Source organism: Nyctibius grandis, chromosome 1, assembly GCF_013368605.1.
Source record: "Nyctibius grandis isolate bNycGra1 chromosome 1, bNycGra1.pri, whole genome shotgun sequence".
Classification (NCBI taxonomy): domain Eukaryota; kingdom Metazoa; phylum Chordata; class Aves; order Nyctibiiformes; family Nyctibiidae; genus Nyctibius; species Nyctibius grandis.
Window position 1 is genome coordinate 39,289,535 of NC_090658.1, and position 19,889 is coordinate 39,309,423.

General features: G+C 39.8%; 1 protein-coding gene across 2 annotated transcripts in view; it reads left to right on the top strand.

Annotated features, from left to right (window-relative positions):
* The window catches only part of MEMO1 (mediator of cell motility 1), a 28,864-nt gene continuing 8,975 nt past the window's right edge, over positions 1-19,889 (top strand). The window contains exons 1-5 of one of the 2 annotated variants that reach the window (XM_068396942.1): positions 1-163; positions 12,189-12,270; positions 15,178-15,246; positions 17,363-17,475; positions 18,832-18,943. In XM_068396942.1, the coding sequence (XP_068253043.1) occupies positions 103-163; positions 12,189-12,270; positions 15,178-15,246; positions 17,363-17,475; positions 18,832-18,943 (437 nt within the window). In that variant the 5' untranslated portion in view covers positions 1-102. Of the gene's footprint in view, positions 164-275; positions 340-12,188; positions 12,271-15,177; positions 15,247-17,362; positions 17,476-18,831; positions 18,944-19,889 lie in introns of those variants that run through there. The other variant, XM_068396950.1, reaches the window with a different exon arrangement.

Genomic DNA, 19,889 nt, shown 5'->3' on the forward strand with positions numbered 1-19,889 from the left:
GCCCGGGCCGTGCCGGGGGAGGAGGGGGAGCAGCGCCGCCGCCGCGGCCGGGCCCGTCCCCCACCGCCTCCCCCGAACACCATAGGCGGCTCCGGCACCAAGATGTCCAACCGGGTGCTCTGCCGGGAGGCCAGCCACGCCGGCAGCTGGTACACTGCCTCAGGTACCGGCGCCGCGGCCCGCAGCGCCGCGGGGGGCGGGGGCCGGGGCTGAATCAGCACTTTCCGCCGCCGGGGCCGGTACCGGGCGCGGGGAGGGGCCACCGGCCCCGCCCCCGCCGGCGCGGCCGGCACATGGCGGGTGAAGGGGGGGCTGAGGGCCGCGGCCCTCCCGGGCCCGGTGAGCGGATGGGGGCCTGGGCGGCTGCTGGGCCCGGCTGCCGGCGGAGAGCGGCCCGGGAGGCTGGTGGAGCCGGGGCAGGGGTGCCGCTGTGCCTCCGGTGGCCGTAGCGTGTCTCGGGGAGCTGAGCACATCTGCCCGCCGTCGCTGCCCCTCCAGCCCGGCCCGGCCCGGGAGCCCGCACCGGGGCAGCGGCGCGTCTCGCCCGGCCCCGCGCCTGCCCTCGCCGGGAAGCCGGTGTTTGAGCGTGGCCACGGCTCGATCGGTCCCCCCGGGTGTTCTTGTGTGTCTGCCCCTGCCTGGGAGACGCGCACGGTTGCGACTTCGTGTGTCAGGGCAGCGGCGTAGGGCCAGCCCGTGTGTTGTGCTTCGTACCGAGCATTGCGCTTAATGGATGTAAGAGCAGGCGAACGGATTTCGGTAGAGTGCTCATGTGGTGGTTGTTTTCCCTGAGAGAATAGAGAATGTCTGGGGTGTTTTGCAGGGTTAGAAAGCAGGTGATGGGATAGGAGGGGGAAATAGAGGTTTATTTCACTTCTTGTAGTCCAGGGTGAGCTTCTGTCTTTTCTTCCAGAGTGCCTTCTTTAATAGCAGTGAAAAGTTACAAAGCAGTAGTACGGAATGGGCTCTGTCCAAGTAAAAATGTACTATTTGCAGAAAAAGGGTAGAAGAAAGACATGGTGCATTGGAGGGAGGATTACTGCTCCCCTCGCCTCTCAAAAAAGACAGAAACCTGTAATAATGGCTTGACAGCACATATGTTTGAAAATAAGTTTTGTTGGGTTTTGGGGGAGAACTCTGCTGCTGTGGCTAGGATGCACATTTGTGTTTTCTGAGCTGTTAATAAGGAGATTTGTGAGGGATGGTCTTTTACTGGCCTCAGTAGTGAAGGTCAGTACAAAACTGCAGGTGGACAAGCTTAGATGAGCCAGAGGCTGTTCTAAAGGATAGTTCAGAGGGAGGGGAGGGATAATTTAAAAAAAAAAATAGATGCATTCAGGATCCTAAACGGACACTTAAGAGGAACTAGATGTGAAAAGTCATACACTTCTCTTGGACTAGATGTGAAAGGTCATACACTTCTCTTGGCTATAATAGGTGCAGTTTCCCGTCTCCACCACAAATTGACGTACAAGGTATGAGGCAAAAATTGGAAGGGAAGAAAAATACAGGGAGGAGGGTAACACAGGAAGAGGCAGATTGTGAGATAAGTAGGTGGGCTTCAAATGGTGGATAAGCAATTTCGAGACAACAATAGAGAATGATTGTTTTCCTTCCGAGTTGAATATTCCAAACATAACTGTTATGTCCATTACAAAACTGGTCTCAAATCTTCATCCCTTGTCCATAGCTTGCAATTACAGTTTTTTCCAATGGTCTAGAAAGGTAGGTATTACTCTGTTTACAGAGCAAACAAAATCATCTCAAAGGTATAGATTTAAACAGATGCAAAGACATCAAAACGTTGAAGCTTTGTGGTAACACTTCCCAACTTGCTTGTGCTAGTTTATTTTCATTTATGAATAAGGCAGAAAACTGATTTGCAATAGGGAATGGCTAGATGACCTTATACATACATTTTGTAGTTTGTTTGATATTGGACTTCATACCAAGTTATTGCTGGATACTTGCAAATAAGAATTTTATTTTTTTTCATAATTTCAGAGGCATAGATGCTGTGTTTGGCTGTTTTCTTTTCTATACAAATTCAGTGTGTAATTTTGTGAGACTACACCCTGGTAAGTCTGTGTGACTAGTTTGGCCAGTACTACTTGTCTGTAATAGGACATCCAGAAGCATGTTGCTCCCCTTGCTTTTGGGCAGCCCTCTGGGTGTTGCTTATTGAGGAGGTGTGGGATTGTTGCCCAGACACTTACACTGCATGAAAAAAACCCCACTGAATCATGTTGTAATGAGTTACGGTGACTGTACTTCTGACAAATTAAATTGTAACTGTTAGAGTGTGTGTGTGGGGAGGTGAGTGGTTGATGTTGCATAGGCTGGAGTTTTGGGAAGTGTGTTTTGTTTTTCTGTGTAAGGTTTTCCTTAAACAAGAAAAGAGCATTATTTATCTCTCTTCCTATAAAACTATCCTGTGCTGTTTTACATAGGGTGTATGAGAGCAGGAATCGTCCCTGTTCAGCAAGACAGGGCCTACCCATTATTTGCTGCTTGGAAACTAATTTTTATGTGCCATTTAGGAGAGTCCATCAAAACTCAAGAGGAAACAAATGGGGACCAAGAGGGTATGTGTTCATTGTAGCCTTAACTTAAAGTATTCCTGGATTTTAAGCCAAACTCACATGTGAACTGCTAATTCAAACTTGGAACATAGGCTCGTTTCCTCAGCTGTACCATTTGAAGAAAGTCCGGATTTTACCGCATTGTTTCAACCTGCATAGCTTCAAGGATGGAACTGAGGCAGGGATTAGAGTTTGAATTGTGATAGTTCTTCAGTGTGTTCCGGTGATTCTCTGGGGATTACGTTGTCAAGTCCTCCTACCTACTCTCTTCATGCTTACCATCTCGGCCCAGAAGCAATTTGTTGGTTATATATAAACTGGTTAGCATTTAAGCTTCCCATTTCCTGAAAACTGCTTTCTGTCTAGAGAGCTGAGTTTGATTATGCAGGGCAAGTGGATGCCCTGGAAACCCTCATCCTGCTCCACAGTTAAGATGATGCTGTCTGAAAGGGCAATGAGAAATGTGATTTTTGAAGGATGTATTCAAAATCACTATGTCTGAAAGCATTTTAAAGAGGCTGTGTGAGGATAAGGTTTTTAAGTGTCAGTTTCTCCTGAAATGCCTGGTAGTTGAAGGTAAAACTTCAAGAAAACATCCAGGATGATGCATGGCATCCTGGATCGGGGGGGGGAGGTTGACTGCAAAAGCAGAGTACCCATTACTATGCTTAAAAAAAATGTATGTGTGAGATTTGGCTGTAGAAGTCAGCCCTGGGAAAGAAGGGCTGAAGCCAGCTAAGGGAGAAGAGGACAAAGGATGGATCCAGAATGCAAACCAGCTTTTGTGTCCAGAGGATATCCTTGAACTGGATTAGCTGGCTCCTCTGCACTCCAGGAGTGGAAACAATACCGGAGGTGAAGCCGCAACCAAGGAAGAGGGAGCTACCTACTCTTCATGGAGGGTCAATGTAATGTATGTAAGAGGGTTTAGAAGAAATACCACTTCTTGTCTTTAGAGACTGCTCATTTCTGTGGGGCAGCAATTGCTTCAGCTCAAAGTAGACCCTCCCTCCCATATTTTCTCCAGCTGTGGGTTATGCACTGCTTAAGTTCTGCCTTGGAAAACGTAAACATGCACTACATTCTAGTGCAAATACATCACCTAATTGTATGATGCTCATTAACGTTTTGGAGCAGGTGAGACTTGCTGTGCGATTATGCACATCCAGGCATGTTCCCGTGTTAGAATGTCACATCTAACTATAAGTGAACAACTTTGTTGTTATTGGAGGAAAAGTGAGGTCCCAGGCAGAAAGCTTACTGCTTTCTACTTGCTTGAGGAAGCTGAGAAGGGAGGTGGGGAGGGGAAGACAGGCTTCACTGTGGTGTTAGCATTTAACTTTTGATGTGTACTCTGTCCGTAATGTGCTGTTGTAAGGAAAAATTTAAAAAGCAAGTTCCTTAAGAAGTTTCTGCAGTTGAGTTCAGTATGAAAAATTTGACCAAAATTATCATCATATCTTCTCCTCTAGAATTCTTGGTGTGGGGAAGTTCATGTTCGTGCCACATCAGTCCGTGTAGCTTCCTAATGGACTTTAGATGTGGACCTGTGTAGCATTTGTCTGGCAGCAAACTAACGATCAAGTCTGTTTGGTCAGTTGTTCCTCCTCCTACTTAGCAGCAGCACTGAATATGGGAGGCTTTACAGCTGAGCTTCCAAACTGAAGTAGTGCTATGACCATTGCTGAGAGTAGGCCGCCGGTCTAAATAACCTATTTTTTCACTTGCAGACCTTGATTTATATGTCTGCTTTTGAAAAAGTTAAAAATGTTATGTGACATGCCATTGCTTCTCTGGATTTAGCAGCTTGGTGCATAGTAACCACTAAAAACACTTGCAAAAAATGAGATAAAGGCATACCATGTAAATAAAAGTAGCATCCTGTTGCACTGCTGTTATGTAGATTGTCTAAAAAAAAAAAAGTATCACTGTTGTGTGGTGAAAAATATTACACTGATTTATTTTTGGAAGAAACTCCCACTCCTGCTGTGTTAATTCAACCACCTAGCATCCAGACCTCTTGAGAAATTGATTTTGACCAGCAGGAGGAAGATGAAGATTAGGGACAACTTGAAACAAAAATGGCATAATTTTCCATGACTTTGAATGCAGGACAGATATATTGCTAGATACAAAAGGAGCAGCTGTAATATAATGGGAATGACACGCTATCCTGAGCACGGACTATTTGCAGGACAGGGTGTGGATGCTCTCTCCTGATTTACTCCTCCATGTGAGTAGATTCTGTAAGTACTGGGCAGTTTTGTGGGAAATTAATCCATATGTTCCTGAAATGAAAATAGACATTAGCGTATGTGCATCTTTTCTCCAGTGTAGCATGCCATTACAGGTGAGATGACACACATTAGGGCGCTTAACATGGCTTATTCACTGGCAGCTGGCCTGCCTTGCCTGGCTCCTGGAAGTGCTAATTGAATACTGTACCACTCTTCATTAAAGCGTTTGATAAGACTTCTTGTCTCAACTTTTCCCCAGTCAGTGGCATGCTGATACAGACCAAACACAAAGGTTTTTAGTAGGCTATTCCAAATCACAGGAGTAAAATCAAATTGAGTGTGTGAATAACAATACTACATGATCTGAAACTTGCCCTGCAAAACAAGTTTGTAATTGTATTAGGTATGGCGTATTTCTCTGTTTTCCTTGACCAAGCCATAGTGGTCAGAGGTGTGCTTTCTGGTAGCCTATGCCAAGTCATTTGAACTAGGAGAACCTTAATTTCCGTGTGCTTATTGATGCAAATGTGAGTTGGCAGAGTTAATTGCTGTGTCGACTTGAAAGGCCGTTGCACTTACTGTCTTCAAAGCTATTTTTTATGATTACCCAAGTAAATGGTCTGTCTCCACATAAATGTTTGAAGAGAATTTAAACTTTATGGTACTCTTGTGTTCAGAGTTGGTTTTCTGCTGCCCTGGCTTGTTAAGTAAAAGAACCCCAAAGGAGGTAGGCACTGACATCTTGTTGCTAGCCTTTGTAAGAATTAAGCTTATAACTTCTTTGGACAAGAAACACCAGAACTTCCAAATAACTGGCTGTTATGCGACCAGCATTGTTCAGACCTTGTCTTTTGGGCTGAGGTCTGCATGATGGTGTCTAGGTCAACTGGAAAGGATAATACTTCGGAGAACTTCTGCAGATCAGAAGACAAAAAGGCAGTTGTGTGCCATGAATGATCTGTTTAGAAATGATGTTTCTCTCAAAGGTGGCCACTATTTTAATATGTTTTCAATCTCTTCTACTCCTTTGTAATCCACAATAAGACCTACGTTAATGCTTTTCTACTGCCTCAAATACTGATTTTTCTGATGCCAAAACCCACTAACTCTCTGTTAGTAGCTCTTTGAGATAGCCAGTTTCAACATGCAATAGCAGTGTGATTCTGAGATAGTACACCTTGTCTCACTTGCACCTTCTGGGGCTTGGGGGCCCTGGTGAGTGACATGAAAATGTCCATTTTAATGAATAGTGATGTAATCCCAGCATTTGTGTCCTTTTTGGCACGAGCCGGAACTTCTCATCAGCATCAGAGGAAGGGTGTACATTGGTTTTCTGCTCTGCCATGATGTTGCTGAATATGTGTAATCTGTTCACCAGGCCTGCTGCATGTGGTTTCTGAGGGCAGACACTGCTGCTGGGATGTGTTTCACTGACCCTCAGAGTGGCTGCATCCTACCTTAGCTTAGGGCAGAAACCCTTCTCTGTAGTGTGTTGGATCTGAGTCTGCAGCAGCTGAAGTGGCTAGAAGGGAATAATGTGTGCAATCTTGTGTGTTGTTAGACTATGAATGCAGACGAGGGGTTGAGGAAGATGGTCGCTATATCATAAAAGAGCCTTTTTATGAAAGTGCATAACCCTGGTGTGCCAAGAACCCTGGCGCGTTCCCCAAAATTGGAATAACTCATCACAGCTCATTCATGAATGTGATGTACAAGTAATGAATCACTGTGTTGTTTGTAGATGGTCACGGACAAATGGATCCAGGAAAGAATGTAAAAAGCATGTGAGGGTCACTGAAATGAGAGAAAGTTTTGACCTAAACTCTGTTGTAGTTAAAGGAGCTTTCTGCAGTAGCAGGATAATTAATGTACTGATAATGAAATCTTAATGTTGTGACATTAGCTGGAGCATTGCAAATACAGCTATTAACTTAAGCTCTTACCTTGCCATCTGTGAACAACTAATCATAGTGTCTTGCAAATTTATTAAGTATTTGCTTTACAACGTTAAATACTATATGTAATGTTTCTCTCCCTTTGGTCTTCTGTCTTTTTTTAGACATTTTATGGGGAAAGTGGATGTATCATTGCTGGCTCTTTTACGAGTTAATCATGGAACACGGTATTAATATGCAGACTGTATTGTTTAACATTTTATACTGCAAAAAGTATACTGGAATAATTTAAAATACCATTTCCAGACTATTATTTCTATCTGAATCACTTAAATACAGTCAGAATCAAGATACTGCAAGTAAAGAATGTAGATTCAACTTTTACAGTACAATTGGAATTGAAAAAGCTTTACATTTGGTGCAGTTCTGGTATTAAAATAGGTCCACAAGTATCACTTAGTAAATGCTTTCACAAATTCAGGTTACATTTAGCCTGTATTAGAGCCAAAATAACTTTCTCGGAGCTATAAAACAGAAGGTCATTTGTTTGGATCTCTGAATAATCTGACTGCTAAGGTGTTTTATAAAGCTAGGTAGGTGCATGTTGGTTGATATTCTTAATGAGTGGCATTATAGTTTGATGATTTATTTCCTAATAACTTTCAGTAAAGGAAATTAAAGAGCTAGTGGAATACTGGAGACCTGGGACATGCAAGTGAGAACTGCCACCAAAGCAGATTTCAACGTTTCTGTTGTGGCTTCAGTTTTAATTTCCCCCATTCAAGCATTTCCTGCTGTTTTATGTTCGTTTTACAATTTGTGTAATAGGGGTTTATGTAGCATCGGTGTAATCCTCATTTGTATCTTAATTTTTTTTCCCCAGTCCTGTAGTTTGCATAAGTAAATTTCTGCCTTGCTTATAGGCTGATTTCACTGTTTCATCTGTGTTCAGTGTTGGAAGAGCATAGATGCTAGCAGTAGAGAATGTGCCCATCAACATGAGTTGTTGGAAATCACGTTCTATTCCTGATAAATCCAAGTCTTTGCGTAGATAAAACTTGTTCTTTATTCAAAGATTTGTCTTTTCTTGAAGTGAGAAACAGAGTTGTTTTTTTTTTTTTCAAGTGGGGCTTGTATTCTTTAAAACATTCCTTATACTTTCTGCGATTTTAACTAAGAAGAGAAACTGGTTAGTCCTCTGCCATGTTTCAGATTGGAGTTTGCCTGACAATTGAATTAAATGTTTTGGATTTCCCTTCAAAGTTGCGGAGAGAGGGGTGCCCTTAGTTCCAGTTATTAAGCTAATTGTGTGCCAGTCCCAAATGTTTCACTGTTACTTACCTTGTTTTTTCCAACACCCTACAAGAATAAAGACTTACTTCTTTGTACATGTGCTGTAATACTTATTAGAAGTATTTTCAAGGTGCAGACTTCTTCATCAATGGGTAAAGGTAGTTAAAAGATAAAAGGGATAAGGGTCAGAAAAAAATTTTGGCTCCTATAGGGTAGGAGACATGCTTAGACAAGTAAAAGCTGTCAAATAGAAAGAAGTGTGAAAGATGGGGACTGCAGCGTTACTGTCATTGTGCTCTGGCATTACTTGCATTGCTGCAAGTGCTGTGCATGTGCAACCAAGGGAGACCTGAGCAGTTTTCCCTGGTGCTGCTCTGAATTTTGGTTGAGGCTTATGCTCTTCCAATAAAAAAAAAAAACAAAACAACAACAACAAAAAAAAAAAACCAAAACCAAAACATTAACTGAGAAGATTTGGAGCAAGCACTGTGTCTTCCCTGCCAATCTGAAAAGGCAGGTTTTGCACTAGTAACGGTGGCTGCTGGGAGAGGAGCAAGTTCCCATTATATTGTGTTCACACTTGGCATATAAGCATTTCAGCCTCATGCGACGAGGTGAGCTTGGCTGTGGAAAGAATGTGCTGGTTTGGCTTAACCCACAAAGCCTGGACCATGACAGCTGTAAATTGAGGTGATGAACATAAGCATGTGACTACCAGATGTCTTTGTGTTATTATTCATTGGGTAACACTGGCATGCATTTAACATGGAAGGATTCCTTCTTACTTACTGTAGTGTTTTTGAGGGGATAATGTTGATTGTAAAAATAATGTATCATTTTAGGCAAGATATTTGAATAAATGCTGCCTATAGCTGTATCCATAAATTTGTCTGGTGGAGACTTGGTCTGTGCTTGCAATTATTTTTAATTTGGCATAACTTCTGCTGGTTTCCAAAACAAAACAGGATGTGAAATATCCATAGATAATTTCAGCATTCTTTAGTTACATACCTATATTTATACCTTACTTCATATGATTGAAATGCAGATCTTAATGTTATGTGCTTCAGTGAAGCTCGTATTTTGCTGCCTAATCTTCCTTTAATCAATAAAAGGTCTGATCTTACAGTTTTAATGCTAGAGTGTATTGATTGTTGCATCCAGAAGTTGCATCTATAAGGTTTTCTGTCCTTCTGTCTGGGTTAGCCTTAAAAAACCCATGCTTGTCAGCTTAGGAGATGGGTATTTGCTGCAGTAATCTCAGTGACTATTTGCAAAGACTTTTTTTTTTCCAGTTTAACTTAATTTACATACAAACAAAATTTACTTATAGAGCTCTTCACGAAGAAGCTACTCATCTTCTATAATACAATTCCATATGGCAGAGCGTATCTACTGTGATAATGTGGATTTATTTATATTTTGTATATTCAATTCACTATTTTGACTTTAGCCCTAAGCACTGTCATATTTGAGAAACTGGAAGAAAAAACCTTCTGAACACTTCAACAAAAAGTTGATGCTAATTTGGTAACAAGAAATTACAGTTTTGGAATATCCATCTTAAATTATTTGTCAGCATAGGAAGCTGCAGGTAGGCTATACTCCTGTCAGTTCATGCAGGTGCTGTTTGATTTTTTTTCTTTAGCTAAAAGGTCAGGGGGATATGTTGTACTCTCCATTCTCTCTTTTCATTAGTCCTTTGTAGCGAGAGATTTGATTACGTGTTTTATTAAAATAGTACAAATCAGTATCGGTTATATGGAAACTTACATTAGGTCAGAGATAGTGATTTAAAGAGGCACCTTGTAGTTGCATTAAAGAGAAAAAAGTCTGAAAGCAGATGTGATACCTGGTCCTTAAGTAAACATTGGCAGAAGTTTCATCCCTTGGGTGATACAGATCTGTTATGTTACTGCCTCTAGGAAAAAAAAGTTTGTTACTTTGTCAGAGTGTGTGTTTGTAATAGATTAAGCAAACCTGGGCTGCTTACTCCGCTACTACACTGTAAGATCAGAAGTTTTGGCCAGATTTGAACAATCGTATGGAATTTTAGGAAATTATCAGAGATTCTGAACTTTGTCTTTAAACTGTTCAGCAAATCACCTTAACTGCCTTCTTAATCAAAAATCCTTGCTAAAGAAGGGACGGAGGAAGGCCAGGCACCATGCCTTGTTGGGGAAGAGTCCCAAGGCTGTCTCACTTTGCTTGAGGGGTTCTGGCCTGTCTGCTGTTGTGCTGCCTGTGGATCTTCTTTGAGGAGAAGGGGTCAGGTGGGGCAGAGTCATGTTTTGTTTAAGTCTCTGGGTAGTAGGTGTTTGGAAAAAAAAAAAAAATTATGTTGTCCTAAAGAGCTTCATTCAGAAAGTACTTTATCCTTCTACGTACTTTAGGAGAAATACAAAGTCAATTTTTAAGTGATTTGTGTCTTTGCTCTTAAGTATATAAAAAATAAAAGTAGTAAGACTGTAATAGAGTACTGTTTTGTTAGTCTTCTAGTAGCTTAGAAAGAGGATGGAAATATAGTTCTATTTATTATTACTTAGCTTCCCCGATAACCTCCATGTTCTAAGATGTCATTATCCTTATCTCTATTGCATGTCTCTGCTGTTTGTAATTTCCTCAAGCAACAGAAGCAGCAGAAAAAAAATGGTGTGTGGGGTTTTTTGACAATTTCATCATTTCACAAAGTCACTGTATTTCAGCAGCACTGTAGACAGCAACTAAGGCGCTCAAGGTGATTGTAGGCTTAGGGAAACGGCATTGCACTGGTTCACCAAGGTAGGGTTCTTTACAACCACAGAAGTCATCCTTTTTTTCATGAAACACATTAATTTAAGTTTTGTATAAAAACCCCTGTGGCTTTGACGCCCCCTGGGTTTTCTAGAGAAAGCCTTTTGGCTATCACTGGTGAGGGACTGATTGGATTCTGCAAAAGTTGACATCTTTGCTCCAGTTCTCTGTAGTTCTTGTCAGGTCTTTGGAGTGCTGTCAACTTGAAATCTGGGCTGTTTGGAACATAGCTGTCAAATAGTTTCAGGTATTTAATTTGGTTTTGACTTTTCCTGGCAGTTGATGGTTTTACACTTGCATGGGGAAGATTAAAAAAATCTGCAACATGCGAGGCAGAAGAAAAGTGTCTTCCTGCACCGTGCTTTACAGAGATACTCTGCTGACATACAGTTCTGTCAAAAGCATAGTGTCAACTGAAAAAAGTGCATCTGTTTCTCTCTTTGTTAATGATATGTTGTTTGTAACAATAGCAGCTGAATGAGTTTTACTTGAAAGTTTGTTTTGTGTTCTTTAATATAAAGAATGTTGCACTGTATTTGCCAGATTTGCTTCTTCAGGAATAGCTTTACATCAAAAAGTTTTGTTTGTGATGGGAAATTACCAAAATGTATTTTTTTAATCTTGTATTTCTAGAGGGCATTCTTATTGCCTGTCAGCTAGTTGAATTGAGAATATTTGCCACTTGTTGAGGTACAGGATTTAGTTTAAAAAAAAAAAGGTTAATATTGGATTGACCAATTATCAAAATTAATGTTACCAAGAAGTGAATGTACTTATAGTGTATGTTGATTGATCAGAAGTTGTTACGGCATAAATATAAGCATGGTGTCTTCTCACTTTTAGCTTTTTTCTATGTATTTACAGTTTTTCCAGGTTACAGTGTGTTTTGTGTTCTGCTCTTATGCTTGCTTGATAATAAGAAAGGACTAAATACCATAGCCATTGGCTATTATGTCAGTATATAAGGTCTTTGTATTATATCATCTTCCCATATTAGGCTGTCTTGGTGTAGGTCATCTTAACTTTTTACTTCCAAATTCTGCAAAGATGGTTACCAGAGGAATCAATCATCTGTTAGCCTCTCTTTTGAGATCAGCAGCCATCCTTTCTATGTGCATCAGTCAACAGAGCAAGAAACAATAAGTGTGTGTTTGGATGTGCAATAAATGAACTTCCTGGACTAGAAGGTTGAAACTTTCCTACTGTAACCTTCAATATTACAGGCATGTTGGGTTTACCTTTTTTTTTTTTTTTTTTTTTTTTTTTTTTTTTTGAGATTTAAACATAGGCTTTGATGTTTAAGATGATTTTAAATCTGTTGGACTTTCGGACTTTATTTGTTAATTCTTGAGGTATTTTAGGTTCAGTATTTCCTTGTCTCTTCATAGGACCCCAGCTGAATGCACAACTAGAAGGCTGGCTTTCTCAAGTACAGTCCACAAAGAGACCTGCTAGAGCCATTATTGCACCGTAAGTTTGAAATCTCTTCTTAGTATATATAATACTTGATTAGTTAAATGCTTCTTTATTTTGAGTGATTTTGAAAACTGGTGAAAGCTCATTTATAGCTGAAAGGAATGTCATGTGATTTCTAAATAAGTATTTTGGATATGGCATTGAACGGAAGAAATCTGTGCGCATTTTGGTATATGATTAGTTTCCTTTTGCTGATGGACTTAAGATATAACATTCACTTGTGATCCAGTAAGACAGATAAGTGGTGCATTAGTGGAGTGGTAGTCTAAAGATGACAGCTCTTTCAGCACACTTCTAGTGTAGAACAGCTACACATATTAAAAAACCAACCCCCTTCCCCAAAAAAATCTGCCCCAAACCCCCACAAAACAAATAAGCAAAACACCAATATTGCCTCCAAATCAAAACTCAGCAAAGCTTAAAACAAAAGTAATGAAACACTATTCAGCTATTCAAAATGGTTTACTTTTGTTATTTTAGTTTGGTTCTGTTTGGGTTTTTTTGTCCACAGGAGAGATAGGGATCATCTAAACTATTTAGGTAGAATTCAGTTTACTGAAGATGGTTGAGACATGTAATAAGAAAAGTATGTTGGTCATTCCAATTTATTGTGAGCTGGAAGGAAACATTAGAAAAAGCACCTTAAAAATGATGTTTTTCCTGTGTTGAAATAGCATTGACATAACGTTTGAAGTATTCCATAATAGTATTGAATGTGCAGAAGTAACTGTCCCAAATCTGCCTTAGTGTTTCTTGCAGGAATATCTGGAAAGAGGCCTTTCACCTGTGGATTAGGTAGCCTGGTTTCTTTTTCCAGAACTGCTGGAGGTCTTCACATGATCTCACCAAACAGTTTCATTAACTGTGCCTGTGTTTTTCCACCTGTAAAGTGGGATATGGCTAATAGTATTTTTGTGAAAGACTGAACAAGCCTGTAGCAGAGGGAACTTTCAGAAGGCTCGGTTGACATTGTCATATAATATACCTTGTTGGTTCACTAAGTTTCAGTCTCCTGTTTATCCCCTTAGCATGTATGTTAGTACCTTTCTGAGCTCTTCAGAATGAGTGAGGTAAGTGACGCTGAAGTAAAACCCCAGGGTAATTTTCAGGATAACTTGCTCCAGGTGTCATTCTGTGGATGCGTATACATGCATGTAAGTATACATACACATAAATAAATGTAAAAGCCTCCAGTGCTGTCAATGAGGAGCTCATAGTTTCAAATATTGTATATGTCCCAGAACTTGGAGCACATATCATTCTCAGTGTCACTGTATGAAAAGACCATCTGGAAAGCTGTAGCTGTGTTGTTGCACATACTTGACTCAAAATCCATAGAATGATAGAATGGTTTGGGTTGGAAGGGTCCTTAAAGATCATATAGTTCCAACCCCCTGCCATGGGCAGGGACACCTTTCCACTAGACCAGGTTGCTCAAAGCCCCATCCAGCCTGGCCTTAAACACTGCCAGGGAGGGGGCATCTACAGATTCTCTGGGCAACCTGTTCCAGTGTCTCACCACCCTCACAGTAAAGAATTTCTTCCTAATATCTAATCTGAATTTACCCTCTTTCAGTTTAAAACTGCTACTCCTCATCCTATCACTATATGCCCTTGTAAAAAGTCCCTCTCAGCTTTCCTGTAGGCCCCCTTCAGGTACTGGAAGGCTGCTATAAGGTCTCCCCAGAGCCTTCTCTTCTCCAGGCTGAGGAGACCCAACTCTCTCAGCCTGTCTTCACAGGAGAGGTGCTTCAGCCCTCTGATCATCTTTGTGGCCCTCCTCTGGACTCGCTCCAACAGCTCCATGTCCTTATGTTGTGCCCCCAGAGCTGGACACAGTACTCCAGATGGGGTCTCACGAGAGCAGAGTAGAGGGGCAGAATCACCTCCCTCAGCCTGCTGGCCACGCTGCTTTTGATGCAGCCCAGGATACGGTTTGCCTTCTGGGCTCCAAGTGCACATTGCTGGCCCATGTAGCCCAGAATAAATGATAACTGTTGACCTAGGGTCACAGACGCTCCAGAGGAGCTCCAGAGGCGATGTGGCCCAAGCACTGTGCAATGTGGGCATGGCCTTCTGCTGTGGACATGCTGCTGAGTGACTGTGAGCTGTTCTCCACCACTGGGCCTGGGACCCTGCGGAATGAATGTTCTCTGGAATTAATGTTTTTAGCACTGTAAACTGAATCTTCTACTGCTTTTAACAGTCTCAAAGGGAATGGGTCTTAAGATTTGAAACAAGTAGTCAGAATAATTGTGAATGTTTTTGGAGCACGCACAGGAACATGGGTCAAGAAAGGCTCCAGGCCAGAGTGATAGGAAATTATAAAGCATATGTCGTGTTCTCTGCTGTAAAAGCTACCATGCTGCGTTCCACTTCTTTCCTTGTGCCTATTCATTCTGTTGTTGAGGTGTTCTTCAATGACAGAATATTTTTATTCTCTGTTTATCTGCTGTAACGTGTAGTCTTTCTTTGCCAGATCCCTCTACTGTCATCATATTCAGTTACTGGAGTGTGGTTAGAAGAGCTTTCTCCAGCAGCTTGCTATTCCCTTGTTCCCTGGCTGCACTCTTAGCATCATCATGAGCTTCTGATAATATGCAGTTGTGTAGTCTGCCAAGTAGTATCTTTTACAAGTAACGAAAGGTGCTTTAATCTGGAGGCTTACTTACTAACTTTCAAGTAAATGGTCACTGACAGTTCCTTAACAAATACATCCCTTGTACATTCAGTAGTGGAATGGTGTTCTCCAGCTGTTTCAGGAGTTGATTTTTGGGTCACTCTTACTATTTCTAGTTCATTGGGGACAAATAAGATATTAACATTTAATAGCAATATCAACATATTTAAGATGTTAAATGGTATTTAACATGTTAACATTTTGTACACCTTGATTTGCAGCCATGCCGGATATACCTATTGTGGATCTTGTGCAGCCCATGCTTACAAACAAGTAGATCCTAACATTACGTAAGTATAAAAGTTTTTCTTTACAAAGTGTGAGACAATGCTATTGTAATTTTCTGAGAAGTTGAATGTTCTTTTTACATTGTTACACCTCAAAGTACTGTAATTTTGTACTCTTTTTAGTCTTTTATGCATCCCTTCTGTTTTAACATGATGAATGTTCAAATTGTTTGGATATTACAAAAGAAAAAATTAATGTAGTGTTGAAAATGAAAATGTAAAGCAGTATTTTCAAAAATTATTAAGAGTTATTGGTAACTAACTTCTTAGAAGGGAGGGGTTACAGGTGTTCTTTTTGCAGGTAACAACATTAATTTACTTTATTGCTTGATGTTCCACTGCTTTTATAAAAGCCAAAGCTGTTTTTTTTTTTCACTGGTGCCAGGGTGTCTGTTTATTTTTGTTTTGTTTTTGTTGGGAGATTTTGTTTGGTTTTTAAGTATGTTAAAATATTTGATCATGATTCTGCATTGGTTTTTCAGTGCAGGATTATGGGCTGAATGCTACCAGGATTCTCTTCTGCTGTGGAGAAAGTGACCAGTGTGTGTATATAATATCTGAAGTCAGTGAAAGTTACTTGCTGTAATAATTTTAAATGGACTTGTGACCAGTGTGTGTATATAATATCTGAAGTCAGTGAAAGTTACTTGCTGTAATAATTTTAAATGGACTTGTGACCAGTGTGTGTATATAATATCTGAAGTCAGTGAAAGTTACTTGCTGTAATAATTTTAAATGGACTTGTGTTTCTAACAGCACAACAGTTTAAAAAAAAAAAAGAGAAAAATGAAAAAAAAAAAAGCCAACACACTACTGTAGACTGTGCCTGCCTCTGAAAATATGAATCCGGTTATTCTAGGTTAAAGGAATATAATTCTTATGTGTTCTGCTAACTGCAATGTTTTTTTTAATGACAAAAAATTAAAACATCTCCAATATTTACTCAGTATGTATTTTGCAATGTTAATATAAAAACTGGCTATGTCTATCAGTTGCTTATGAGATAACATGTTGTAATGCTCTCCAAAGACAATGGTTGTGATTCTTTCTAAACTATTGTAAAAAAAGTGAAGATAACTAGTTTTTCTAAAATTTCTAGAACAAGTTGCATTCCCCAGGTTCAGTGACATGGAGTTGATTGAACTTTCTGGAGCATTTGCCATTTTACCACATGGGTTGTTTAGAATTGGCCAGTCATTCATCTTTCAGCTGATGTATTGCACATTTGGATATTTTGTTTTTATGAGCTCTGTAAAAAGTTTTAGTATAGCTTGCTGTAGCACTCCACATGTAAAGGGAAAAAAGAAAAAATCTTTACATGTCTCCCACCCCTTTAGTTCAGTGCAAGAAGCAAGATGATATGATCCTGAATCTGAAAAGCTGAATTTCCTGTAGGTTTTTTTCTTCTTCTTTTCTTCAAGTCTGGTGGCAGGAGGCCCTTAGCATCTGATCAAGCCAGGAACTGAGGCTTTGATGAAATAGCATCATGATGACGTGTGAAAGCTTGCAGTATCAGCTAACGCTACGAATGTGCAGGTCCAAGTCCCTGTTGTTGATGCAACAGCTGGATAAAAACAGCATTTGAGGATGACTTAAATTTGAATCTGGTGAAATCTGAAGTAAGGCTAATCAAGTAAATAAATGAAAAGCTCTGAATAGATGATAAGTCCATAATCCTCACTTGAGGGCGCATACCTGTAGTTGTTGAAGGTGGTACGTAACTGAAGGTTGTGTTGGTCCAGAGAGAGAATCCAAAAATCTGTTCTCGGGGGCTATGACACATCATTCAGCCTCCACATGAGTCCAGTCAGACAGATTTCTAGCTGATGAGTGCCTTCTGATATATAACCTGCTTAAGAGGCTTAAGGCTACGGGAAGCATTACTGAAGTGATCTCATGATCATTTCTGAGATACTGAGCAAGGCTAGGCCTTGGATTTGATCTGTGGTCTTACACACAGCAGAGTAAAACTCTATTGGTAACCACTGGAAAGTATCACTTTGTACGTTTTTATTAAACTTGTTACCTTTGTACGTTTTTATTAAACTTGTTACTCTAAACCAAGTCTCTGTACAATTGTAATTGTCTAAATTGTGGGCTTTTGTGTTAATTGTTGTAGCCGAAAAATTTTCATTCTTGGGCCTTCCCATCACGTGCCCCTTTCCCGATGTGCACTTTCCAGTGTGGACATTTATAGAACACCTCTGTATGATCTTCGAATTGACCAAAAGAGTAAGTGCGTGATAAAGCTTACGTCTTGAAGGTTGCTGAGGCTTGAGTATTAACTGTGGTACTGCAGTGCTGAGGACTCTCTGCTGGGCACTTCATTACTTTTAAGTGGCATACTAGTAAGTCTGTTTTCACTGCAATGAAAGCTAACTTCTGAAAGATCGTGGTGGTTGCAGGCATTGCTATATTATAACCTTAATGTCTCTCTTGCTCCTGCAAGTAAAGAATTCTCAGTCTTTGCTTATCTTTTCCATTATGAGTGTGTGCCTCTTGACAAGTCATCTTTAAAAGGGATCTCAAAATTAAAAGTGTTACATTTGAATAATAGTCCACTACATGCCTGCTCCATTCTGTGAAGTATTCTGTCTGAAAAAAAAGGTAGTGCGTTAGTTGGTTTGAGTTTATTTCTAATAGAGGAACAAAAAGCTGCTTTTATTTGGATGCATTATTGCATGTGACCTTTTGTTTTTTTGACTGGCAGAATACCTACAGAACTTAAAAAAACTGATAGTCTGTGAAATACCAGTCTTTCAGACTAAGCTTAAAGGTGCAATGAAAATAAATTTGATATTTTGACTTGTGTTTTGAGGTATACCTAAATAATACAGTATCTTTTTCAGAAGGGCTAATTAGCGCAGATGTATTGCTATTTCATCATGACTGTGATTAAGCAAGCTAGTTCAGGCTTTCTACATAGTGCCTGCTGAAATTTCCTTAGGTGACAAATGTTTCAGTTTCTGTAGAACTCCTTTACGGAGTGGAGAAGGAGGCACAGCCCCCAAATTCTTCATCCAGTGGAGAGTTTTTAAAATGTAGAGATGACTCTGCATACCATCACGTGCACTTGAGAGTAGAAAAGATAACTTATAAATGTGGTTCACTTAATCAGATTTCGCTGTCTCTAGATTTCATGATTCAGTTAATAATAAATTGTATTAAATAGTAACACGTTCAGCAGTGGCTCAACTGATCAGCAATTTTTATTTTTTTTTAAAACATATGATGGTGTAGTTTGTGAAAATAGGAGTTCAGTGACTAGGTAAATGCATGCGTATTTTCAAATGTGTTTTACTTGTGTTACATAAATTTTGTATCATAACTGAAAGTGTTTCTCAATATATTAACAGGGTCACTGATTTAACACACTTATTTTGTAAACTGAATCAATTATGTTTGTATCTTAATGACTTGAATGTAGTTTTAATCATGAATTTATTTAAAAAAACAAGTGGTTTATGATGATAGCCCTTAGAGACAAGTAATTTGTTATAGTGGGCTTGTTCTGATAAAGATGCACTGTAGCTTCCTTTACAGTGTTTTTAAAAAAAATAGTAAAAATTAATCTTTAATTCGTTTCAGTTTATGGAGAATTGTGGAAGACTGGAATGTTTGAGCGTATGTCCCTACAGACAGATGAAGATGAACACAGTATTGAAATGCATTTGCCTTATACTGCTAAAGCCATGGAAAGGTACTAGGGCTAATTACTTCTTCTATGAGAATGAACATTATGCGCATTAAATGTCTGAGCTACATGTGAAGTGCAGTAGGAAGTAATAATATCCTTTATAGTACATAATACCCTATATGGTGTATAATACCCACACTCCCCCATCACCCAGTAAAAATTTTTGGAGGAGAAGGTCAGAGACTGGGATTAGTTGCTGTAATAGAAACTGCAAGCGGAGCGAACACCTGAATGGTGAAATGGGAACACCCCTTATAAACAAGTTCGTATGTTTATATTGATTTAATAGATTTAATATTAGATATGCTTTCATGAATCTTTCTCAATAGCTGATTTTTTTTTTTTTCATTTTTGCAAGGCATTCCTGAAAGAAGTTCAAATACTAATAGGTGTTTTCTGTGGGATTTTAAGTTTGTTTGGAGCCTTAATACTAACTTTGAAATCAGAGTTCTGGTTACACCTGCTATTTCAGATGAGTACTTTGAGTAATTTTTCTTGAAAGGTGATAATTTTTGTCAGTTTGTGGTGGGTTTTCCCCCCCTCCTCTTTTTTTTTTTTAGCTTTTTTTCCATAGTATTTGTAATTTTTCCTGGAGTATCAGTATACATCTGGGTACTATCTTGAGCATTTTGATATAAGCTGAAAAATTACCCAACATTTGTGCAGTATCTATACAGGGAGAATTTCATTCTTGCTCTATTGCTGGTTTCATTGTGTCTTTTCTTTTTGTTTGCCTAGTGTTTTCACTTTGCAGCAAAGATAAATACTGGTTGGAGGGGGCACAATTCGTTTTCTGAAATTGAAGTAGTTTCAGGTTCTAAACCAACTTCCTAGTATGACCTTACCAAATTAACTGTATCTTCAATTCAATAGTGCCCTTTTAAAACATTCTGCAGTTTCAGTTAGCAAGCCCTGAAACAACTTCAGGTGTTACTTGAATTACAACCTG